Source organism: Camelus bactrianus, chromosome 10 (genome assembly GCF_048773025.1).
Source record: "Camelus bactrianus isolate YW-2024 breed Bactrian camel chromosome 10, ASM4877302v1, whole genome shotgun sequence".
Taxonomy (NCBI): domain Eukaryota; kingdom Metazoa; phylum Chordata; class Mammalia; order Artiodactyla; family Camelidae; genus Camelus; species Camelus bactrianus.
In genome coordinates, this window is record NC_133548.1 from 8729527 (window position 1) to 8753199 (window position 23673).

At 48.0% G+C, this 23673-nt stretch overlaps 2 protein-coding genes across 2 annotated transcripts; both read left to right on the top strand.

Annotated features, from left to right (window-relative positions):
• The first annotated feature begins 45 nt into the window (after positions 1-45).
• On the top strand, positions 46-8619 carry MTA2 (metastasis associated 1 family member 2). Its single transcript, XM_010956422.3, has 18 exons — positions 46-698; positions 1445-1512; positions 1885-1978; positions 3545-3662; positions 3788-3851; positions 4037-4154; positions 4445-4547; positions 4747-4846; positions 5003-5191; positions 5290-5364; positions 5483-5541; positions 5713-5810; positions 5932-6071; positions 6337-6565; positions 6761-6850; positions 7211-7329; positions 7422-7564; positions 7782-8619. Exons 1-18 carry the CDS (start codon positions 671-673, stop codon positions 7945-7947), a joined length of 2001 nt encoding a protein of 666 aa, XP_010954724.2. The 5' UTR covers positions 46-670; the 3' UTR covers positions 7948-8619.
• Positions 8620-10221: 1602 nt separating this feature from the next.
• Positions 10222-23446, top strand: TUT1 (terminal uridylyl transferase 1, U6 snRNA-specific). The gene is made up of 9 exons (XM_010956419.3): positions 10222-10384; positions 11812-12002; positions 18297-18612; positions 18795-18895; positions 20119-20588; positions 21177-21286; positions 21451-21561; positions 21739-21831; positions 22234-23446. The coding sequence occupies exons 1-9, from the start codon at positions 10303-10305 to the stop codon at positions 23382-23384; spliced, it is 2625 nt and encodes an 874-aa protein (XP_010954721.1). The 5' UTR covers positions 10222-10302; the 3' UTR covers positions 23385-23446.
• The last annotated feature ends 227 nt before the right edge of the window (positions 23447-23673 follow it).

Below are 23673 nucleotides of genomic sequence, written 5' to 3' on the forward strand. Positions count from 1 at the left end.
CCTTTCATGCAAATAACAGGTGAAGCCACTTGCAAATAACCCTGCGAAGCGCAAAAGCGCTTGGAGTCTTTTGGGGCCGCAGCTAGAGCTGCAGGGCTCGGGCCAGGAGAGAGTTAAGCCCAACTCCCCTCCGGCCCTCAGAGGCGGGGCCGAGCAACAACGGAAATAACCGAGCGCCGGGCAGCTGTCGGGCGGAGGGAGCCGAACTGTTTCCGGAAGTAGCCGAACTTTGGGGTCTCGCTCTCCGACTGGAGCCGACCGCTGGGCCTTGTTCTCCGGATCCGGCGAAGGTGTACCGGAAGGAGGCGAACGCCGAAGCGGGCAGGGCAAGCTTTCGCGGCTGCCGGCAGAGCCCAACGTCTGGTGGGGCTCGACGAGGGCGGGGGGAGCTGAAGCCTGGCTCCGGTCCGGCGGGACCCGAGCTCGTTCCGGAAGAAGCCGAGCGGACCGGCGCCGGCCCCTGCGTCCCGGGCGTGAGGCTGTAGAGGCGGCGGCGACAGCGCGGGCCGGGATGAACCGCGACGGCTGAGGCTGCGGAGGTGCCGGCTGAGCGGGCCCGACCGAGACTTCGGCGAAGCGCCAGCCCCTCGCTCGGGGCTTCTCTTGGAGCCCTGCCCCCGCGAGCCTCCCGGACTCCTTTGTGCGGCCGGAGGCGGCGGCGGGAACGGCCATGGCGGCCAACATGTACCGAGTGGGGGGTAAGTACTGGGTGTAGGGGCTGGGGGCCTGGGGCAGGAGAGGTTGGGGCCGGGACCGGAGACGCTCTGCAGCGGGCGGCGTGGGGAGCCGCCTGTGGGGCGGCGTGGTCCCGAGCGCGGACCGGAACCGGAACCAGGAGCACAGGGAGCGGGGGCGCAGGGACCGCGACGCGGCCGAGCTCCGACTCCGGGAGAGGCTTCGGGCAGCCCGACGGCACTCTCGGCTGCATCTGGGGCCGCCGGGGTCGGGGAGTGGACTTGGGAAAGTGGTTCCGAAGGAGCTGACAGGGCAGGCAGTGGGCGCGAAGGGCCGGGGAGACCGCTTTGCCACCTGCGGGGGAGCCGCCGGAGGTTTCCTCTCCCCAGGCGTTACTGTGCGCCTCATTTCGCAAAGGTGGGGGCCCTGCGCTAGAGTGAGCAACCTCTCTCTTGCCCGAGACCAGGGTGCGACTTCATCGCTGAGTTAAGGGAACTGCCTGGGATCCCCCTGCTTCTTGTCTCCTTCTTACGGCTCACTGTTTAGTGAAGTATCTGATTTTAGAACTAGGTGGTTAAGGGTGGGGGTGGGGCATCTCTCCCTTAATTTCTGTTACTCTCTCCACTTCCACATTTCAGCGTCCTCTCTACCCAGACCCTTATCTAGTTTTGGTCCACTCTCAGGCCTACTTTCGCTCCTCCTACCCTGGTGCACGGCTCTCCCACCTACTCCTCTGATCTTCCCGGTTCTTCCCCACCCCCTCCTACAGATTACGTCTATTTTGAGAACTCCTCCAGCAATCCTTACCTGGTTAGAAGGATTGAAGAGCTCAACAAGGTGAGTGGAGCAGAGTCCTGCCCCCCCCCACCCCGTGGTCTGTTTCTTCGGAGGTCTCTAACTTCAAGGAGAGAGAGAGAGAGAGAGAGAAAGAACACCAACCCTATCCTATAGGAGTACCCATTCATATTCATTCATTCATTCCACGTATTCAGGAAAGGCTACTGAGAGCTTAGTAGGAACTTTACTGTTCTATTTCTTGGGGGCTAAGGAAAGGGATTTGGAAGTCTGTCCTTAAGTGTAAATCTTTTTATTCATACTTTTTTGGGTTTTTCTTACATCCCTTAGAAATTTGTTCACCGTTGTTAGTTTTTTCTTATTCATTTCCACTTTCAAATGAATAGTTTTCACCACCATTTTTTCTCCCCTTAGACTGCAAATGGAAATGTGGAAGCAAAGGTTGTGTGCCTTTTCCGGCGAAGGGACATTTCTAGTAGCCTCAACAGCCTGGCTGATAGTAATGCCAGTGAGTATCTTCGTACCCTACCCTCGGCCTCTGTCTCCCCTTGCCCATGATCTGAGGCCTGGGCATGTCCCCGCAGGTGTTTCTCTTGGTAGCATGCCCAAGGAAGAGATGTGAGTTTTGGGGTGGGAAATGCCTGGTCTGCAGAGGGAGGCCTGTTTTTACATGTTGGTTTGGAAGCAGGGTGGAGAGACCATGATAAGGAAAGCCAGAATTTGGTTTGTGTGTGAGTGTGTCTATGTGAACTGGTGTATATAAAAGAGATGATAGTATTTAAATAGGGGATGAGGAAGAGCTTTAGAGAAGCAGGATTCTTGGGGGACAGTTTTGGGTATGTTAGGATAATGGGTGGTGACCATGATGTCAAAGTGAGAGGAAAAGAATGTACTTAGAAGGTTGAATAATAGGGAAGCAGTGTTATTTTGTGATCACGAGGTGATAAGAATGTATTGATGGGAAAGAACAGGAAGCTAGGTAAGTTTAGCGCTTTTCCTCTTTCTCACCTATCCTGGCTTCCTTGCTACTCCATTCTACATTTTTCCCTTTTACCCTCTCCTTCTTCTCTTTCCACTTTCATCTTCTTTTTAAATATATATCCTTCAGTTTTCCTTAGTTTCTTTTTCCTTTACTGCTTTGACTTTCCTCCTCTTATTCTTCCTTCCTAAATTATCTTCCTTTGGGCAAGTTAGGCTTTGCATTTGGGCATGAAGGGGTTAACGAGGAGCTGAGCCTACCAAGTTCTCTGGCCCACTGGGGTTTCTAGTCCCATCTGGCAGGGGCTGACCTTGGCCTTGTCCAATCAGAAAGGGTGTAGGGGGTGTGGTCCCTAGCACAGGGTTTCCGGAGCACACAGGCGAGGGGTGGAGCCTAAGGCACACCCCTGACCCCCCTTTCTCCCTGAGGTTGGGAACAATGCACCAATGAGCCTGGGCTTGTGGCTTTTCTGCCCCCTCCCTGTTTGGTTGGCACCCAGCCAAAGTTAACCCTTTTCACCAGGGTTTCAAGGCAAGTTGCAGCTCCTTGGGGAGGAAGGTGTTGGTGCTGTCTTATGAGATACTGTCCTTGAAAGCCCCCACAAACAGTTATTAGCCAAGTAGAAGACAAGGGATAGTTAGGCTTGCATGCGATGTTTAAGAGCAGAGTCTCCTGAAATTTGCAGAGGAACTGGTAAACACAGTCTTGTGTGGTGCATTTTCATCTTACTGGATTTCTCGACCCCAGCCTAGTTGAGCTAAAAAGAGACAAGTGTGATACTCTTGCTGGGCCTGGTATGGGCAGTTTTGTGCTGTATGAGTGGTGTCTGAGCATTGGCACCTGGGACTGGGGTGTATTTCTGTGGCATTCGTTGTACTCTCAGCAGCTCTTCTCTAAGAGCACTAGTGATGGAGAGTTGGGAGCATCTGTAACGGGGAGAAGGCTAAGCAGGAAAGGTAAGGGTATGAAGGCAGGTGCCTGGGAAATGTGAGGAAAACAAGTGAGATAGGAAATGTTTTCCCTGGGTTAGAGATTCTAAAGTGGCTTCTTTCTGAATTGGTTTCTGACTCCGTTTCTTTCTCCTTAATATCCCAGGGGAGTTTGAGGAGGAATCAAAGCAGCCAGGGGTGTCGGAACAGCAGCGACATCAACTGAAGCACCGGGAGCTTTTTCTTTCTCGCCAATTTGAGTCGTTACCAGCTACCCACATAAGGTAAAGTCTAATCAGGGCCACTGTGGCCTACGTGCACTTACTTAGAAGGAGGCCCTAGTGTACTGGCGATGCTGCGCAGAGGTAAGGAGGAGCTCACCAGGGTTTTCTTGACTTCTCTCCTGTAGGGGGAAATGCAGTGTGACCCTCTTGAATGAGACAGATATCTTGAGCCAGTACCTGGAAAAGGAGGTGAGAAAGAGGTGTACGGAGAAGAGGGAGGGGAGTGGGTATTGCCCCAAGAGGTAGGAAGAAAGTCAGGCTGTGGTGAGGTACAGGTTGACAGAGTGCCCGTCTCGGGGACTCTGGATACACCCTACTGCCCCCTGCCTCTGAGGATTGCTACTCTGCTTACCTTCTCTCTTCTCCATCTCCAGGACTGCTTTTTTTACTCACTGGTGTTTGACCCTGTGCAGAAGACGCTTCTAGCTGACCAAGGGGAGATCCGAGTTGGTTGCAAATACCAAGCTGAGATCCCAGATCGCCTGGCAGAGGGTATGCAACGTGACAGACTTATTCATAGCTACTGGGTTGTCTAACATCATAGTCTCTGCATGGTGTGCCCTGAAGTTTTGTGGTGCAGTCTGCATGCCTTTTTGCTGTGACCGTGACAGGGTGGGACCTTAGGAACCTGAAAGAGGTGGATGGGCACGTTGGGTAGAGAAGGCTGAGAGTTGAAGGTGGCTGATAGAATCCAAGGAGGAGTCGAGGAAGAGTGAGGTGTTACTGTGAGTGTCAAAGACACCTTTTATTCTCCCTCATGATACCATTTCCCTGTTCCCTAGGGGAATCTGATAATCGGAACCAACAAAAGATGGAGATGAAAGTCTGGGACCCAGACAACCCTCTCACAGACCGGCAGATTGATCAGTTTCTCGTGGTGGCCCGGTGAGGGGTGGGTGGATGGGGGAGATGGGCCGGGGGAGGTGTGGACATAGTTCTGAGTCATGTTCTTCAAGATGGACTTTATTTACTTATTTTTGGCATGGATGTTTTCCTTTTTTTTTTTTTTTTTCTCATCTGGCTTAGCTCCTCAGCCCACTCGCGCTTTCTTCTTTCCCTCTTGACTTCTCACTCTCTCCCTCAGAGCTGTGGGGACCTTCGCAAGAGCCCTAGATTGCAGCAGCTCCATTCGGCAGCCAAGCTTGCACATGAGTGCAGCTGCCGCCTCCCGAGATATCACCCTGGTGAGCAGAAGTTGGTGGGTAGTTGGGAAGGCTGGGCTCTGTGGGGACTTTGCAGAGAGGAGGGTGTCTCTGGGGGAGTGGGAATGTTTAAAGAGCAGCAGGAGAGTGGTGCTGAGGGTTTCAGGTCATCACCATTGTTTGCCGCCTCTCCTGTAGTTTCACGCAATGGATACACTGCAGAGGAATGGCTATGACCTGGCTAAGGCCATGTCAACCCTGGTGCCCCAGGGGGGTCCAGTGCTGTGTCGGGATGAGATGGAGGAATGGTCAGCCTCAGAGGCCATGCTGTTTGAGGAGGCCCTGGAGAAGTACGGGAAGGATTTCAATGATATTCGCCAGGACTTTGTAAGTGGATGGCGCTGGGAGGAGCAGTGGAAGAGATGACAGGTGAGGGAACCAGGACCTGGGGCAGATAGAGCTCATCCTTCCCTCTACGTCCTTAGCTACCCTGGAAGTCACTGGCCAGCATAGTTCAGTTTTACTACATGTGGAAGACCACAGACCGCTATATTCAGCAGGTAAGGTTGGCTGGGGAGGCTGGACCAGAGACCTCCTGCTCACCTCTGTCTTTGAAGTTGATGACATCCTCCCTGCTGAGATAATCTGAGCTATTTTTAATTTTTCTCCTTCCTGCAGAAAAGATTGAAAGCTGCTGAAGCAGACAGCAAGCTAAAACAAGTCTACATACCCACCTAGTGAGTGTGATGGGGAGAGAGGCGTGTTTCCCTTCTCTGCCCCTAAACTGTGCTTTCCTTAGTGATTGGAGGTGGGCAGGAGATGGGGTCAAATTGTTATAGAGACAAAGTAGAAATGGATTCTTCTCCTTGACCAGTTCCTGGTTTCTCCCCCTCTGCTTCCCCTTTTAGCACCAAACCAAACCCTAACCAGATCATCTCTGTGGGCTCAAAACCTGGCATGAATGGGGCTGGATTCCAGAAGGGCCTGACTTGCGAGAGTTGCCACAGTGAGTTCCAGGGTGGGAAAGGGATACTGGGGGGTGAGCAGGGTGTTTTCTCTGGCCCGAGAACCTGAGAGGCTCCAGTGGCATTTACCCTCAACCTTTCCTTCTCTCCATGCTCTTGCAGCCACACAGTCTGCCCAGTGGTACGCCTGGGGCCCACCCAACATGCAGTGTCGCCTGTGTGCTTCCTGTTGGATCTACTGGAAGAAGTACGGGGGACTGAAGACTCCAACCCAGCTTGAGGGGGCTGCTCGGGGCACCACAGTAAGGATTGATGGGGGATAGGCCGGGGAGAGCAGTAAGCTTATTGATGTGAGCTTTGGGCGAAGGCCAGAACACCCAACTCCAATAAGGTGATGGTTTGTTTGCCTAGGGGTAGGGGGAGGTGGTACTTGATAGAAGTCAGGGAGCCAGGTGGGTCAGGACGGCAACAAAGAGATCAGGCAGGAATAAAATGCCCTCTGCAGAGAATGGAAGAAGGAAGCCTGGGTGTCTATCTGTGTTCTCCTTTTTACCTCTGTCCTTACAGGAGCCACACTCAAGAGGTCATTTGTCCAGACCCGAAGCCCAAAGTCTCTCCCCTTATACAACCAGCGCCAACCGGGCCAAGCTGCTGGCTAAGAACAGGCAAACATTCCTGCTCCAGACCACGAAGCTGACCCGTCTTGCCAGACGCATGTGCAGGGACCTGTTACAGCCGAGGAGGGCTGCCCGACGCCCCTACGCCCCTATCAATGCCAATGCCATCAAGGCAGAGTGTAAGGGCAGGAGTGCCGGGGCTAGTGGCAGGTTTGGGGTTGCTTTGGCCAGAGACCGGTGTTTCTCTGGATGTGTAATGACAGTAGGGATAGTAGGCCACAAGGGTTTGTCCAGGAGATTAGACATGGCTCCTGGCCCCAAAAGAGACCTGAATAGTGAAGCCCCCTTCAAATGCTTTCATCTTTGTTCTCCAGGCTCCATTCGACTTCCTAAGGCTGCCAAGACTCCATTGAAGATTCACCCTCTGGTGCGGCTCCCCTTGGCAACTATCGTCAAAGATCTGGGTAAGGGAAGGAGAACTAGACTGGATACAGGGTGCGTATAGGGTGGTGTCTGGCTAAAGTAACAGATATCAGTCCTATTATTATCAAGACCCTTCTCTTCCCCTGCTTTTTTCTTTCCCATTAAGTCCAAAAAGATTTAGTCTAATAGACTGTACTTTTGTAGGTTAAAATGTTTTTTGATAAGCTCTCCAGTATAACTATATACTGATTAATAAGATCATACTCATATGACTTTTGTAGTACTGGTAATTGCTTGCTAGATCCCTCTCCCATCACTACTTTTGGGGATGCCCAGGGAAACTGCATAGAGAAGAAGAGGTATGAAAGTTCTCTAAGGTTGCCTTTATGTTTTTCTGACAGTGGCCCAGGCACCTCTGAAACCAAAAACACCTCGAGGTACTAAGACACCGATCAACAGAAACCAGCTGACCCAGAACCGGGGCCTGGGGGGCATTATGGTGAAACGGGCCTATGAGACTGTGAGTTGACAGACTGGAGTGGGCCAAGTTGAGTTGGGTGGGCTTTTATTTATGCTAGGTGTCTGAGAATCCCCTCTCTCGCCCTTTTCCAGATGGCAGGAGTCCCCTTCTCTGCCAATGGAAGGCCTCTGGCCTCAGGGATTCGCTCAAGCTCACAGCCAGCAGCCAAGCGACAGAAACTCAACCCAGCTGATGCCCCCAATCCTGTGGTGTTTGTGGCCACAAAAGATACCAGGTAGGGAGCCCACCATGGGAGGGGTGGAGAGGTTGACAAGCCAGATTGGTGGCTATGGGAAATAGGAGTATCTGAGCAAGACCAGCTCCAGGAAGACTCGGTGCAGGGTGGGGATGCTCCGAAAGAATGGGCTGGAAGGTGGAATTGCAGTGTGGAATGTGGAATTTCACCTTGAAGGTCTTTGCTTTCTCTGTTGCCCTCTTCTTTTCCTGGCCAGAGCCCTACGGAAGGCTCTGACCCACCTGGAAATGCGGCGAGCTGCCCGCCGGCCCAACCTGCCTCTGAAGGTGAAGCCACCGCTGATTGCAGTGCGGGCCCCAGTCCCTCTTCCTCCATCCTCACATCCTGCCAGCACCAACGAGCCCATTGTCCTGGAGGATTGAGCATCTGTGGGGAAGGGAGGTGGGCTGAAAGCTAGAGGGTGGGTGCACAGGGCACCCAGCCTCCCTTCCCTCTAGCATCAAAGGGAAGAAGGAAGGAGGGAGGGAGGGAGCAAGTAGTGTGTCTTTGGAGGGGTTGGGCGCCCTCTAGTGTTACCACTTCGAGGCTTGTCCCCTTCCAGTGCTTCTCCATGCCTAGTGATGGAGGGCAGACAACCAGAACTTGGCCCATTGTGGGAACCTAGCCTGTTTTGGGGGGTAGGACCCACAGTTGTCTTGGACAGTTTTGGGGGGAGGGTTTTTTAAAATTTTTAAAAAGTTTTGCCTCCCTTTGTGAAAGGGGATGGGAGAGGGGAAGAGTAAACAGATATCAGGTGGTGGTATCTGGCTGAGGGAGGGGGGCGTGCACTGCCATGACTGCCATGTCTGTCTTTTTGGTTTTTTTTTCTAATTGGGGGTTTTTCTTCCTGTCCGGTGTCCGGACCTTCCTAATTGGAGTTTGAGACCCCTAAGCTGGCATCAATCCCAGCCTATGCTCACTCTTTCCTTCCCTCCCCTTGCCCCTTCTGCCTTTTGTACGCCAATTCTCAGAAATAAAGATCTTTTGTCCGTTTTTTTTAACCTTGGATTCTGTAACTGGTTCTTATAGTAACAAATAAAAAGCTGTTTTCTTCAGCTCTTCCTGGCTCAGCTATTCTCTGCTGTGTGTGTGTGTGTTTGTGTGTGTGTGTGTGTGTGTGCTGGAGGCATGTGTTTTTGGGAAAATAAAGAACAAAGGACGGTAGAGAAGGTACAGATGGGGCTTGCCCTGAGTACAGGTTTATGAGATATGCAGCCTGGACATGTGACCTGCTCCATCTTGCTTTCTTGTTGGATCCAAACTGCTCCCCAGCTCCCTATGGTACTGGTGCCCAAGCACCATCGTGGCTCAGATTCATTAAAACCAGTTGGGATGAGCTGGTTCTCAGAATGGCTGACGGCTTCCATAGGAGTGTGTGTGAAGGTGCTTCTTTATTTCCCAACTCTCACTCCCCTCTCCGTAAATTTTATGTAGGGGATTCTGGGAGTTGCTAGAGGCCAGAGCAAGATGTAGCCCACTTTGGGGATAATGTAGGATCACACCATCTAGCTCTGTGGTGTATTTGCAGAGACTACTGCTTCAAGTATCCCCAAGGCCAGCTTCAGCAACTGCCTTGATATAGGGGCTCAGTCTAGTGCTGTTTCCTGCTTTTTTAGGTGTGGGAGACAGATTAGACGCTTAAACCAGTCTCAACAGGAGGAGTACCTTAGGAGAGAGAACAAGAAGTTAGGCCGACTTTGTTCTCCTTGAGCACTTTCTTTAGAGATGGGGAACAGCCTCAGCAATTGTGACTTACTCAAGGTTACAGACCTTGAGATGTCTGCCTTAAGTCAGTTGCTCGTTCCACAGTCCAAAGCTGTGGGCTGATCAAACACACCAAGAGCTACTACTTAGCCCAGCTGATAGGCCCTTCTATCTCACGGTCCCTGTCCCTAGGGCCTCAGCCAGCACCTCGGTAGTGTGGGAGGAACTGGCCACTATAACAGTCTTGGGGAAAGCAGCACACTCCAACGTCTTCATTCAGTTGCCATCATAGTTTCCGCCGCATGCATTTTAAGTGGGCCAGTGGTTCTTGCGCCTGGTGAGTACACTCCATGCAGCACGCTATCGCAGAAAGAAAGCCAACTGGCTGTGGCCCCGTGGAGCCCGGAAGGTGCCAGATGGGGGCAGAGCTCTTCAACCAGGGCTAGAAAGAGGTCGCAGAACACCCATTCTGGGAGAGGACCGACGGCTGAAGGAGAAAGTAACAGCCTTGAGGAGGTTGGGAGTCTAGGGACAGCCCGTGCTTCGTGGAGGCTGCTCATCCTCCGCCTTTATTCGCCAAGTTAATATGGGGTTGATACAGCCGCATGGGTCTCTATTGCCCCTTGAAGGAGGGCACAGACTGCCCACCACTACCTAGCAACGAAACAGCCGGCTGTCAAAGGAGCGGGCCGCGCACAGAACCCGGCGCCTGCCTTTGCGGCTGCTTTATGAATATTCATGCTCTTTGAGCCAATCAACGCCTGAACAGCTCAGAGCACACCAACTGGCTTGCCGAATGCAGATAAGCACCGTAGACCGTCTTCCTAAAGCCGGCAGATATTTAGCACGGGCTGGAAGCGGAACCCTGAGTGGAAAGAAGTCGGTTTTCGGAAGAGTGTGCCGCGCGATTGGCCGACTTCTACGTCACTTCCTATTGGACGGGCGGAAGTTGCTTTCCAGCGCTTGGCAATTTGTAGGAGTGAGTTCCGGTCGTGGCCGAAGTGGTTGCATTTTGTTAGTGCCGAAGGGTCGCGATGGCTGCGGTGGATTCGGATGTCGAACCGCTGCCTCGTGGGGGTTTCCGCTGCTGCCTCTGCCACGTCACTACAGCCAACCGTAAGCGGTGGCTAGTGAGGGGGGGGTGTGTGTTTGTGGGCTTTCGTCTTTGGGTCCTAGCGAAAAGTTAGGGTTGTAGGTCATAGTTCTTGTCAAGTCTGTTGGTAGGGTCTCACCTCTCTTTTCACTCCGCCGTCCAACGGAATTACAGACTGGGGAGAGTCCCACCACCTTACGCTCCATCTTCTTGGTATTCGAAATCTCCACGACGAAAGTTTCGTTATTTTATTCCCTCTTTAATTGTCATCTATTGGACATCCCCTTTGCGCCTGGTACTCCGCTGGGCTCCGGGGTGGGGAAAGGGGATTTAGAGATGAAGGAGCTCACCATCTAGACGGCAATTCCAATGCCCAATAGATGAGTTTGGAAAGCTGCGGAATCACAGAGAAGATAGTAGTTGAGGGAAGCCCTACAGAAGAGCTTCCCAAAGGCAGAGATTGGTGAAGAAGCATGGTATGCATGTCCGGAACGTGGGTTTGGTAAAGGAGACAAGGTCTTTTTATGACAGCGCGAGGGGCTTAGTGAAACCTCAAATTCCGCTTTTGAAGTCTGGAATCATAATCTCCCCTAAACATGCTCTTCTATTCTTTTCCTTTGTGAATGGCACTACCATTGTCCAGTCGGGCAGGCCAGAAATCCAGGATAGTCTTCCCTGGCCCCACATACACATTGATGATATCAAGCAGCTGACCCAAAGTGTAATAAAAAATAAATAGCAGCTAAGTTTTCCCACATTCACCATGTATCAGACTTCTTGCAAAGGGCTATATATGAATAATACTTACGTGGTAGGTACTATTGTTGTCTGCTTTTATATCTGAGGAGACATACACATTGAGGTTAAGTAACTTCCCCAAATCTCACATAGCTTGAAAGAGCTGGGATTTGATTTTGGGGTAGTGTGACTTCTGATCTTGCATATGTAATCTCTATACTATACCCAGAAATGATAAATGGGAACTAGTCTAGGGTCTTGATGTATTTAGTTCTTTTTTATATGACCTGGATAAGTTATCTGTTAATTTCTTTACAATGTGCAGGTGTTGCTTTACTTAGCACTTATAGATGGTTTAAGAAATAAATACTTGGGGATAAAAGGGAGAGAGGGTATATAGCTCAATGGTAGTGTGTGCTTAGCATGCATGAAGTCCTGGGTTCAATCCTCAGTGCCTTTGTTAAAAAAAAAAAACTAATTACCACCCCCCCAAGAAAAAAAAAGAAATACCCTCGTGTATAGCCAGTTCTCCTGGGAATCACTAACAATGCACCATGCAGACGAATGGACGGACAAGAGAGGAAGCTGAAGAGCCAGGACTTTGTTATTCAAAGGTCACACTTTCTATGGCTTGGAAGAATCCGTAGGATATGGCTATGCAGGTGTGCTGAAGAGCCATTTGGATGTTTTTGTCTCATGCTTGTCTTTGCAGGACCCAGCCTAGATGCCCACCTGGGAGGTCGGAAGCACCGGCACCTGGTGGAATTACGAGCTGCCCGAAAAGCCCAGGGACTTCGAAGTGTGTTTGTCAGTGGCTTTCCCCGGGATGTGGATTCTACTCAGCTCTCTGAGTACTTCCAGGCATTTGGACCTGTGGCCAGTGTTGTCATGGACAAGGATAAGGTAGAATGAATGGCTCTGGGGGCAAAGAATGAGTCAGGTGTCCTGCATACCAAAAGAAACAAGAGAGAAACTGTAGCTTGTTTCTGCTGGTTCCTAATCTGGATTGCCCTTGATGGATACCCCAGTACTTGGGCTAGTCTGGCTCTGTGAGTCTCTCACCCTCACCCCCTACCCCTGTTTGGATGTTATCAGTTCACCAGAATTAGTTATTGGGGAACTTGTTGGTCATTTATTTATTCAATCTTTTATTTGCCAAATACTTAATGAACTGCTAACTTTGTACTGTGAACTGTGCTTAGAGCTGCATTCTGAGTAGTGAAGAGGATAGACATGGTCCCTGCTTGCACATGCCTTACAGTCCAATGAAGAAAGTAGACAATTAAATGAATAGCTACTGCAGTGAAGTGGGTGCTTTAAGACCACATTATCAGGAGATCTAGCCTAACCTTATAAGAGACTGGTGATAATCCAGCCAGCAGTTTAACTTATGCTGAGAGGTACTGAGTTATCTGGTTAGAACAGCGTGTCCTCTGGACAGTGCAAGACAAACAGACTTATTCTTTGTGATCCTTTTGTTTTGCTTCCATGCTGACCTTTTGTCGGAGTCTCTTTAGTCCCCTGGAAAAAGTTCACTGTTGTGGGTCTGTGCTCTGTGGTCGTATTATAATTCTGAGGCTACACTCTGGTTTTGTAGGTGTGGCTTAGGTGATCCCAAATCTACTTAGCAGCCCAGGTCTTCTCTTGGGATGGGGTGGGGTCTGTTTTTCTTAGGGACTGCATTCATCAACTGACCTACAGTGGCTCAAACAAAAAGGGCTTAATTGTTCTCTTACAACAAGAAGTCCAGACCTGGGCCATCCAGGGTTTTACCGTTCTCCTGCTCTGTCATTATTGGCATTGGCTCTCACTTCATAGTTGTGATAATGCTGCTTCCATATCTTCAGGCAAGAAGAAGGAGAAGGTTGAAGGGCAGGGTATAAAAGGCTAGTGTCAGCTGAGTCTGACACCCACCCCTCTTTACTTTATTTCCCAGGAAAATACCTTTTCCAGAGGCCTTTTCAGCAGCTGTCTCCTTATATTTCATTGGCCAGAACTATCACATGGTTACTCCTAGCTACAGGGAAGTCTGGGAAATGAAGTTTTTTTAGCAGGGCACTTTGCCCCTCTGAACAAAAATTAGGGTTCTGTTAGTAAGGGAAAAATGGGAGAATATATATTGGTGAGCAGTTGGCAGTGGCTGTCCCAGGTGACTTCTTCAGAAAGCTCAGTGCCCCCATTTTTGCTCAAATTTATTTCAGTTGTAAAGAAAGAACTTTTCCTGAACTTAAAGCTCAAGTTTTTGAGGCTTCTGATTGTGACAATAATGACTACAATTTTTATTAAGCAATTATGCACCAATTATGTGGCAAGTACTTTACATACACTATCTTACTTAGTCTCCACAACATTTCCTCGAGATCATCACTGGGAAGTTGGAGATTTGGGGGAATCCCTACTTGGGGGGCAGTCACAAGTTACTTAACCTCTCTGAATTTTAGTAATTTGTAATTTTTTAATTTGTAAAAAGGGAACAATAATACATACTTTGTTGTAGGAGTCTTATGAGACTTGGAAATAGCTTGTATGAACTTGGTTTGTAATAGGCCCTCATTAAATGGTGGCTCTACCTGGGGATGCTGCTGTTGAGACGAGAAAAATGTCTGGGGCACAAGCTCCTGAATCTGCTAATCTTGCCCTCCCTGATGCCTTCTTTGCGATTCTTGAGAGAAATATGTGCACAAAGACAAGGCCAAGCAAAGAGACACTTAATTTCTAGCTAAGGCTTTGGCTGCAAACTTGGTGTAGTACTGCAATATGGTGAGCTGTGTGATTCCTCAGAGTCAGAAAATTGGCCTGGGAGGGTTCAGGTGGCTGCCCTTCTCCTTAGGTTCCCTGTGGTTCTTTGTGCTATTTGGCATAGGGTAGAAGTAAGGGTAGAAAGGGTACCCTCCCTTTTATTTTCAATTGAGACATGACTTACACAGCATAAATTAAAATAATAAAGTGTACAATTTGGTGGTGGTTAGTATATGTACAAGGTTCGGCAACCCTCATGTGGTATGATTCCAGAATGTCTTTTAGCACCCCCAAAAGAAACTGCATACCCATTATCTGTCATTCTCCACATGAGATTGAGGACTGGGTGCTGGCGAAGCTGTCACCTGGTTAATTTTTTGTATATGGTGTGACGTAGGGGTCCAACATCATTCTTTTGCACGTGATGATCCAGTTGTCCCAGCACCACGTTTTGAGGAGACTATTCGTTCCCCATTTGAATGGTCTTAGCACCTTTGTTGAAAATCAGTTGGTCATACATGTATGGGTTTATTTCTGGAGTCTCAGTTACATTCCTGTCATCTGAATGTCTGTCTTTATGCCTGTACCACAGTCATAATTTTTAATTAAAATTTTAAAAATTGAGGTAACATTGGTTTATAACATTATATGTTTTACATGTACAACATTGTATTTCTTTTTTTTAATTTATTAAAAAAAATTTTTTTTTAATGGAGGTACTGGGGATTGAACCCAGGACCTTGTGCATGCTAAGCATGTGCTCAACCACTGAGCTATACCCTCCTCCAACATTATATTTCTATTTATTTCTATTTTTGTGTACCCTACAGCATGATCACCACCAAAAATTTAGTTTCCATCCATCAGTATACAGTTGATTCCCTTTACCCATTTTGTACCTCCATCCATCAGTATACAGTTGATTCCCTTTACCCATTTTGTACCTCCTTCCCCTCTGGTAATCAGTACTCTTCTCTGTATCTATGTGTTTGTTTTTGTTTTTTCATTAATTTTGTTTGTTTGTTTTTATATTCCACATAGGAGTGAAGTCATACAGTATTCGTCTATCTCTGTCTTATTTCATTTAGGGTGAGATCAAGGTCCATCCACGTTACTGCAAATGGCAAGATTTGTTTCTTTTTTTTTTTTAATAGCTGAGTAGTATTCCATTGTATATATACTCATCTTCTTTATCCATTCATCCATTAAATGGCACATAGGTTGTTTCCATATGTTGGATATTGTAAATAATGCTAACATAGGATTGCATATATGTTTTCGAATTAGTGTTTTTGCTTTCTTTGGATAATACCCAGGAGTGGAATTGCTGGATTGTATAGTAGGTTTATTTTAAATTTTTGAGGAATCTCTATGTTGTCTTCCATAGTGGCTGCACTACTTTTATATTACCAACAGTGCACGAGGGTTCTCTTTTCTCCACATCCTCACCCACATTTAATTCTTGCCTTTTTTTTTTTATAGTAGCCATTCTAATAGGCATGAGGTGATATCTCATTGTAGTTTACACTTGCATTTCCTTGATGATTAGTGACATTGAATATATTTTCATGTAACTGTTGGCCATCTGTATGTCTTTGGAAAAATGTCTCTTCTGCCTCTCTTGCTTTTTTTTTTTTTTAACTTTCCCCCCCCACCTCTGCTTATTTTTCAATTGAGATGTTTAGGTTTTTTTTTGTTTGTTTGTTTTTGTTTTTTTTTTGGTGGGGGGTAATAAGGTTTATTTATTTAAATGGAGGTACTGGGGATTGAACCCAGAACCTTGTGCATGCTAAGCATGTGCTCTACCACTGAGCTATATACCTTTCCCAGCGAGATATTAATCCTTTATCAGATATATCATTTGCAAATACCTTTTCCCATTTGCTGGGTTGTCTTTTTATTTTGTTGATGGTTTCCTTTGCTCTGTAGAAGCTTTTTAGTTTGATGTAGTCCCATTTGTTTGTTTTTGCTTTTGTTTCCCTTGCCCAAGGAGACATATCTAGAAAGATATTGTTAAGACCAATGTCAAAGAGTATACTGCCTTTGTTTTCTTCTAGGAGTTTTATGGTTTCAGGTGTTACATTCAAGTGTTTAATCTATTTTGAGTTGATTTTTGTGTATGGTGTGAGATAGTGGTCTAGTTTCATTTTTTTTGCATGTGGCTGTCAAGTTTTCACAACAGCCATTTATTGAAGAGACTATTCTTTCTTCGTTATATGTTCTTTGCTCCTTGTTGTAAATTAATTGTCCATATACACATGGGTTTATTTCTGGGTCCTCAATTCTGTTCCATTGATCTATGTGCCTGTTTTTCTGCTAATAGGATTTTTTTTTTTTTGCCTACTATGACTTTGTAATATAGTGCAAAATCAGGGAGTGTGATGCTTCCAGCTTTGTTCTTCTTTTTTTTTATTTTCCAGAATTGCTTTGGCTATTTGAGGTCATTTGTGGTTCCATGTACATTTTAGAATTTTTTGTTCTGTTTTTGTGAAAAATCTCCTTGAGATTTTGATAAGGATTGCATTGAATCTGTAGATTGCTTTAGGATTTTTAACAATGTTAATTCTTGCGATCCATGAGCATGGAATGTCTTTCCACTTATTTGTGTGTTCAGTTTCTTTTAATACTCTTATAGTTTTCAGTGTACAGGTCTTTCACCTACTTGGTTAAATTTATTCCTAGGTGTTTTATTCTTTTTTTTGTGATTGTCAATGGGATTATTTTCTTAATTTCTCTTTCTGCTGGCTCATTGTTAGCATATAGAAGCACAACAGATTTTTATACGTTGACTTTTGTACTCTGCACCTTTACTGTAGCCATTTATTATTTCTAATTTTTTTGGTGGAGTCTTTAAGGTTTTCTATATGTAAAGTCATGTCATCCACAAATAGTGACAGTTTTGCTTCTCCTTTCCAGTTGGATACTTTTTATTTCTTTTTCTTGCCTAATTGCTCTGGCTAGGACTTCCAATACTATGTTGAATAAGAGTGGGCATCCTTGTCTTATTCTTGATTTTAGAGGGATACCTTTCAGTTTTTCACCATTGAGTATGATGTTAGCTGTGGTTTTGTCATATATGACCTTTATTACGCTGAGGTACATTCCTTCTGTACCCACTTTACTAAGAGTTTTTAATCATAAATGGGTGTTGAATCTTATCAAATGCTTTTTCTGCATCTGTTGAGGTGACCATATAATTTTTACGTTTCAGTTTGTTAAAGTATGTGTCATGTTGATTGATTTGTGGATGTTGAACTATCCCTGCATCCCTGAAATAAATCCCGTGTGATTCTGGTGTATGATCCTTTCAATGTACTATTATATTCAATTTGGTAATATTTTGTTGAAGATTTTTGCATCTACGTTACTCAGAGATATTAGCCTCTAATTTTTTGTGTGTGTGTTCTTTGGTTTTGGTATGGGTGATGTTGGCCTTGAAAAATAAGTTAGGAAAAGTTCCCTCCTCTTCAATTTTTGGGAATAGTTTGAGAAGGATAGATAGTAAATCTTTGTTTGGTTGAATTCACCTGTGAAACTGTCTGGTCCTGGACTCTTTTTGCGGGGGAGCTTTTCAAGGACTGTTTCAGTCTTCTTGCTAGTGATCAGTCTATTCAGATTTTCCATTTCTCCATGATTTAGTCTTGGAAGGTTGTGTGATTTTAAGAATTTGTCCCTTCTAGGTTGTCCAATTTGTTGGTGTATAGCTGTTTATAATATTCTCTTACTGTTTGTTTTCTGTGGTATCCATTGCTATTTTTTCTCTTTTGCTTCTTATTTCATTTATCAGAGCCTTCTCTCTTTTTTCTTGGTGAATCTAGCTAAAGGTTTGTCAGTACTACCACACTGTCTTGATTACCATAGTGGGTACCTTTTTATAAGCAGGATAAGGTTCTAGCTTTACCACTGAAGAGAATATAAAATAATACAGACTTCTGTCCCAAAGTAGTCATATTTTTTTGTGCTCCTGCTAACATTTTACCTTAAAAAAATGGTCCAATGAGTATCATTAAATTCAACCAAATAGCAACACTGCTGTCATATTGCTGTTACTCCTAAATAGTAAGTTTGTTGAAGATAGAACTTACGTGTTTATATTTATGCCTAACACAGTGATCATTACATGGATTCTTAATATTAAAAGAGTCTTATTAAAGCAGGAAAAGTTAGGGGATGAGTCATAGTATAAGCAGTGAAATGTCATTGGGAAGAGTAGGGGATGATGAAATAGGTAAAATGAGGTTTTCAGAAGCAGACCTGGTAGAGAATAAAATGTGTGGGATAGGAGTGAGGGAGATAATTGTTTCCCCAAATATGTTCCCTGTTGTTATGGAAACAGCAAACAGACATTCCCAATTTATAGGGTGGTCCCCATTTTAAAGATTCTCACCCACGGTTAGACCATGTGTTTGGATTCTTGGTTCCAGAACCATCATCCCTGTCCCTGTTGTGGTTTGACAGGGAGTGTTTGCCATCGTGGAGATGGGGGACGTGGCTACCCGGGAAGCTGTCCTGTCACAGCCTCAGCACAGCCTGGGGGGCCATCGCCTGAGGGTCCGGCCACGGGAGCAGAAAGAGTTTCAGAGCCCAGCCTCCAAGTCCCCTAAAGGAGCCGCCCCCGATAGTCACCAGCTGGCTAAAGCACTAGCTGAGGCTCCGGACGTGGGGGCACAGATGGTGAAGCTGGTGGGGCTGAGGGAGCTCTCCGAGGCTGAGCGGCAGCTTCGGAGCCTCGTGGTGGCCCTGATGCAGGAGGTCTTCACAGAGTTCTTCCCTGGTGAGTCGCCTCCCTCATCGTGTCTGAGCCCTCCCTGTCCTTCCTTCGCTGTCTGCATCCCCTGTCCTCCCTCAGCCAGCAGTGTTCATTTACTTGCTTTTCCATCTCTGTGCCCTGTTATGTTCTTCCACTAGTTAGTCCCTGCAGTGTCTCTTGACCTTTCTTCTCTGCTTTGCACCCAGGCTGTGTGGTCCATCCTTTTGGCTCTTCCATAAACAGCTTTGATGTCCATGGCTGTGATCTTGACCTCTTCCTGGATCTGGGGGACTTGGAAGAGCCCCAGGTATGTGACCAGGGCGGCAGCTGTGAAGAGGCAGTGGGAATGGCCATGTGACTCTTGGCAAGCACTTATCTCATGCCTTAGTTCCTCATCTGTAGAATGGGGATAGGACCTGCCTGAAAGTGTTATTGTAACTGGAGAGATGTGAATGTGTGTGGGTATTGGATAGGATGAAATAAATTGACATGAGATAGATGGCACTTGTAACAGGAAGAAAGCCAGATTTCAAAATGGCGTGTATCATATCTTATTGGGGTGGGTGGAATATATACATATACATACATATATATATATATAAATCTCCAATAAGATATTATAACATATACATAACCCATTATTGTATGTGTGTGTATATGTATGTATACATATACACACCCCCCCCCCATGTTTTTGCTTATCTGTATTTTTCTAACATCTAATGTACAGATTCTGCCTTGGGAATAGGAAAGGGTTATTTTGTTTTGTTTTGTTTTGGTTCTTGGTGGTGGGGGGAGCTAATAGGGTTTATTGATTTATCCATTTATTTTTAATGGAAGTACTGGAGGTTGAATCTAGGACCTTGTGCATGCTAAGCCCAAGTTTTTAAATACACTATTTGCAGGTTCACAGCTAAATTGAGCAGAATGTACAGGGTTCCCATTTACCCCTCCCACAAAAGGTTTTTTTTTTTTATTTCTTTTTTCATTCTCTCTCTCCCTCCACACACACACACACACACACACTCACAGTTTATATTTTCTGAATCATTTGACAGTAGGTTGCATACATCATGCCCCTTTGGTCCTTAATGTTCTTGTGTGTATTACCTAAGAACAAAGGTACTCCAGTGTATAACCACATTACAACGCTCGAGTTGAGGAAATGTTACAGTGGTAAAATATAAAAGCGCTTTACAAAATGAATCTACGTTCCATACTTGTTTTGTCAGCTACCCTGACAGTGGATAGCTGTGTCGTCTTTTTAGTCTTCTTCAATCTGAAAGAGTTCCACTGCTTTTTTTAATTTTTCATGACATAATATTTTTGTAGAATACAGACCATTTATTTCATGGCATAAAAAGGTTAATTTTAAAAAGGGCTCATGAGGATTAAATGAATTAATACTCTAAGGCCTTTAGAATAGGGCCTGGCCCATAAGAGTCAGTAATAGATATATCTTGGGGCTGGAATGTTCCCCAGTTAGGCGACAGCAGGAGAGGCATTTACTCAGCTTGTTTCCATCCCCAGCCAGCCCCCAAGGCTCCACAGTCTCCATCCTTGGACTCAGCCCTGGCATCTCCACTGGACCCTCAAGCCCTGGCCTGCACCCCAACCTCTCCTCCAGACTCACAGCCTCCAGCTTCTCCCCAAGACTCAGAAGCCCTGGACTTTGAAGTTCCTTCTTCCTCCCGGGCACCCCGGACCCCAGACTCTGCTTTGGCCTCTGAGACCGTCGCGTCTCCCCATTCCCTGCCTCCAGCCTCACCACTGCTGGAGGACCCAGGAGAGGGGGACCTGGGGAAGGCCGTGGAACTGGCAGAGGCCCTGAAGGGGGAGAAATCAGAAGTGGGGGGCATGCTGGAGCTGGTGGGATCCATTCTTCGGGGCTGTGTCCCTGGAGTGTACCGAGTCCACACTGTGCCCTCTGCCCGACGCCCTGTGGTCAAGTTCTGCCATCGTCCTTCGGGTCTCCATGGTGACATCTCCTTCAGTAATCGGTACCTCTGTTTAGGAGGTGGGGAGGTGGGCAAGCTGGGCACTCTAGGGTGGGTGAGGAGGGACCCCTGCACCCACTGAGTCTTGAGGTTGTCCTTGTTTGGTCCTGTCTTTTTGACACTCATCTCATGTCTGGCTTTCATTTCAATGTTCAGAATGTGTGTTTCTTGGGATACTGTTTTTAAGGATTTAGGAAAGAGTTCCGTGGTTGGATAGTTTGGGAAATGCTAAGTTAAACACGACGGGTTTCTCCCTTTCCTCCCTCTCCCCCACTTCCTCTTACCCCCTCTTTCTCCTTTCCTTCCTTTCTCCCCTCTTCCTATCTTTGTTTCTTTGCATAGTGAAGGCTCTGATCAGTCTTGTAATAACATGCTCTGTGACTGTCCAAGACATTTGTAGGATGTAGTGTTTCCCAAACACATTTGACATTCTTTTGTACACACTCTGGCCAGACCATGTCAGAAGACACTGTGGGAAACCCTCTTTTGGCCTTATTCCAGCTGGCCCCCATTACACAAGTCTGGAATAAGAGCTGGGGTAGGGGTGATAGGATCCTGAGCCCTAACACCCTTGACTCCTCTCTGTCCCAGGCTGGCGCTGCATAACTCCCGCTTCCTGAGTCTCTGCTCTGAGCTGGATGGGCGAGTACGGCCCCTTGTGTACACTCTGCGCTGCTGGGCTCAGGGTCGAGGACTGTCAGGTGAGAATGAGTCAGGACAGGCTTGGGGCAGTGTTGGTGTCGGGGCAAAGGCAGGGATTCAGGGAGAGGAGGAAGGTAGGTCCAGGAGCTGGGGTTCAGAAAGCTGCCTATGAAGAGAGCAGAAACACCTCTAATCTAACTGGAATTATTAATTATTTACCCAGGGAGTGGCCCACTTCTCAATAACTACGCTTTGACCTTGCTCGTGATCTATTTCCTTCAGACCAGGGACCCTCCTGTGTTGCCCACAGTGTCCCAGCTCACCCAGAAAGCAGGTACAGCAACCCAACTTCTACCCGCCCTATCTCCTTAGCTTCATCTGTCTTCTTCATCTCACTTAGACACACTGAGCTTCCCTGGGAATGAGATCTCTGCTATCACCCCCATTTCCACACCCTTCCTTCTCAGTCTTCCTGCTTGCAGGCTGACCCTCACCATTTTCACTTTCGTAGGTGAGGGCGAACAGGTGGAGGTTGATGGCTGGGACTGTAGTTTCCCCAGGGATGCCTCAAGACTGGAGCCCAGCACCAACAAAGAGCCCCTGAGTGAGTTTGGGGAGCCTGTTAGAAACTAATAAATGATGCTAATCACAACAGTGGGTAACATACATCACACAGTTACTGTGTGCCAGGCCTGGTTCTCACAGCAGCCTCGTGGGATAGCTAATATTGTTCTTGCCACTTTACAGATAAAGAAACCATGCCTTGGAGTAATTAAGTGGCTTGCCCAAGGTTACCAAGGTTGTCAAGGCCAGTAAGGGGAAGGAGCAGTACTGGGAGGCATGGGAGACAGGTTTGACTTCTTGTTTATAGGGATTGGAGGAGCCTGGCTCTGGCACTCTTCTCAGCCACTTGGGCGAGAAAAAGAAGGGAATGGCTCTGGTGCAGGGCTGACCTCAGTTCTGGCCTCTAAATGACCCCTTTTCCCTGGTCTTCCTCCTCCTCCAGGTTCCCTGCTGGCCCAGTTCTTCTCCTGCGTCTCTTGTTGGGATCTTCGTGGCTCACTGCTGTCCCTGCGGGAGGGTCAGGCATTGCCTGTGGCAGGGGGCCTGCCCTCTAATCTCTGGGAGGGCCTGCGCCTTGGCCCCATGAATCTCCAGGACCCTTTTGACCTGAGTCACAATGTGGCAGCCAATGTGACCAGCCGGGTGGCTGGGCGGCTACAGAACTGCTGCCGAGCAGCAGCCAATTACTGCCGAAGCCTCCAGTACCAGCGCCGTTCCTCCCGGGGTCGGGACTGGGGGCTGCTTCCCCTTCTGCAGCCCAGCTCCCCTAGCTCCCTGCTGTCTGCAACACCCATCCCTTTACCCCCGGCTCCCTTCACCCAGCTCACTGCTGCCCTGGTCCAGGTGTTAAGGGAAGCACTGGGGTGCCATATAGAACAGGGAACCAAGAGACTGCGGTCAGAGGGAGTTGGAACTGGGGAATCTCCCCAGGGAGGAACAAGCAAACGATTGAAACTAGACAGTGAGAAAAATAGCTGTGAGGAGGGGCAGGAGGAGCAGCAGGGATGTGCAGGGGACCACGGTGAAGATGGGGTGGAAGAAATGGTGATAGAGGTTGGGGAGACAGTGCAGGACTGGGCCATGCGGAGCCCTGGGCAGCCAGGGGAGCTGCCCCTGACAACCAGAAAGCATCCAGCCACTGGAGAAGAGGGGCAGTCAGGCCCTGCAGCGCTGGCTGAGCAGGGGCCCAAAAGACCTGAGGCCACCCAAGAAGGGTCTGAGGGCGAGACAGAGAAGGGGGCTTCGCTTTCCTCAGTGAGCTGGCGCTGTGCCTTGTGGCACCGAGTATGGCAGGGGCGGCGGCGTGCCCGGAGACGTTTGCAGCAGCAAACCAAGGAGGGAGATGGAGGCAGTGCTGGCACAGGAGCAGGATGGCTGGCAACTGAGGCGCGGGTAACTCGGGAGCTGAGAGGACTGAGCAGTGCTGAACAGAGGCCAGAGGCTGAGCCGCTCCTGACCTTTGTGGCATCTGCCTCCCAGGCTGACCAGACTCTCACTGTGACCCCACTCCAGGATTCTCAAGGCCTGTTCCCCGATCTCCATCATTTCTTACAGGTTTTCCTCCCTCAAGCACTTCGGAATCTCCTCAAGTGAAGATGGGGGCCCTAAAGGGCAATAAAGCTGATAGTTTATTAATAAACGCTATAGTTTCCTGATTTCCACCTGGTAATCAATCATCCTCCTTCTGTCCGGTCCTCCCCTTCCCCAGACCTTACTGCAGCCTTCTCAGAGGTGCCTTCTCTGGCCACCGTAAAACAGGTTCTCTCAGCTTGTGTCCAGAACGTTTACCACAGTTTGCAGGGAGTGCCCAGGATGAGTGTGTCTGGCACCTGGATCCCACGCAGTCGAGTACTCCAAAGATGGAGTGCTGGGTGGTGGCTTG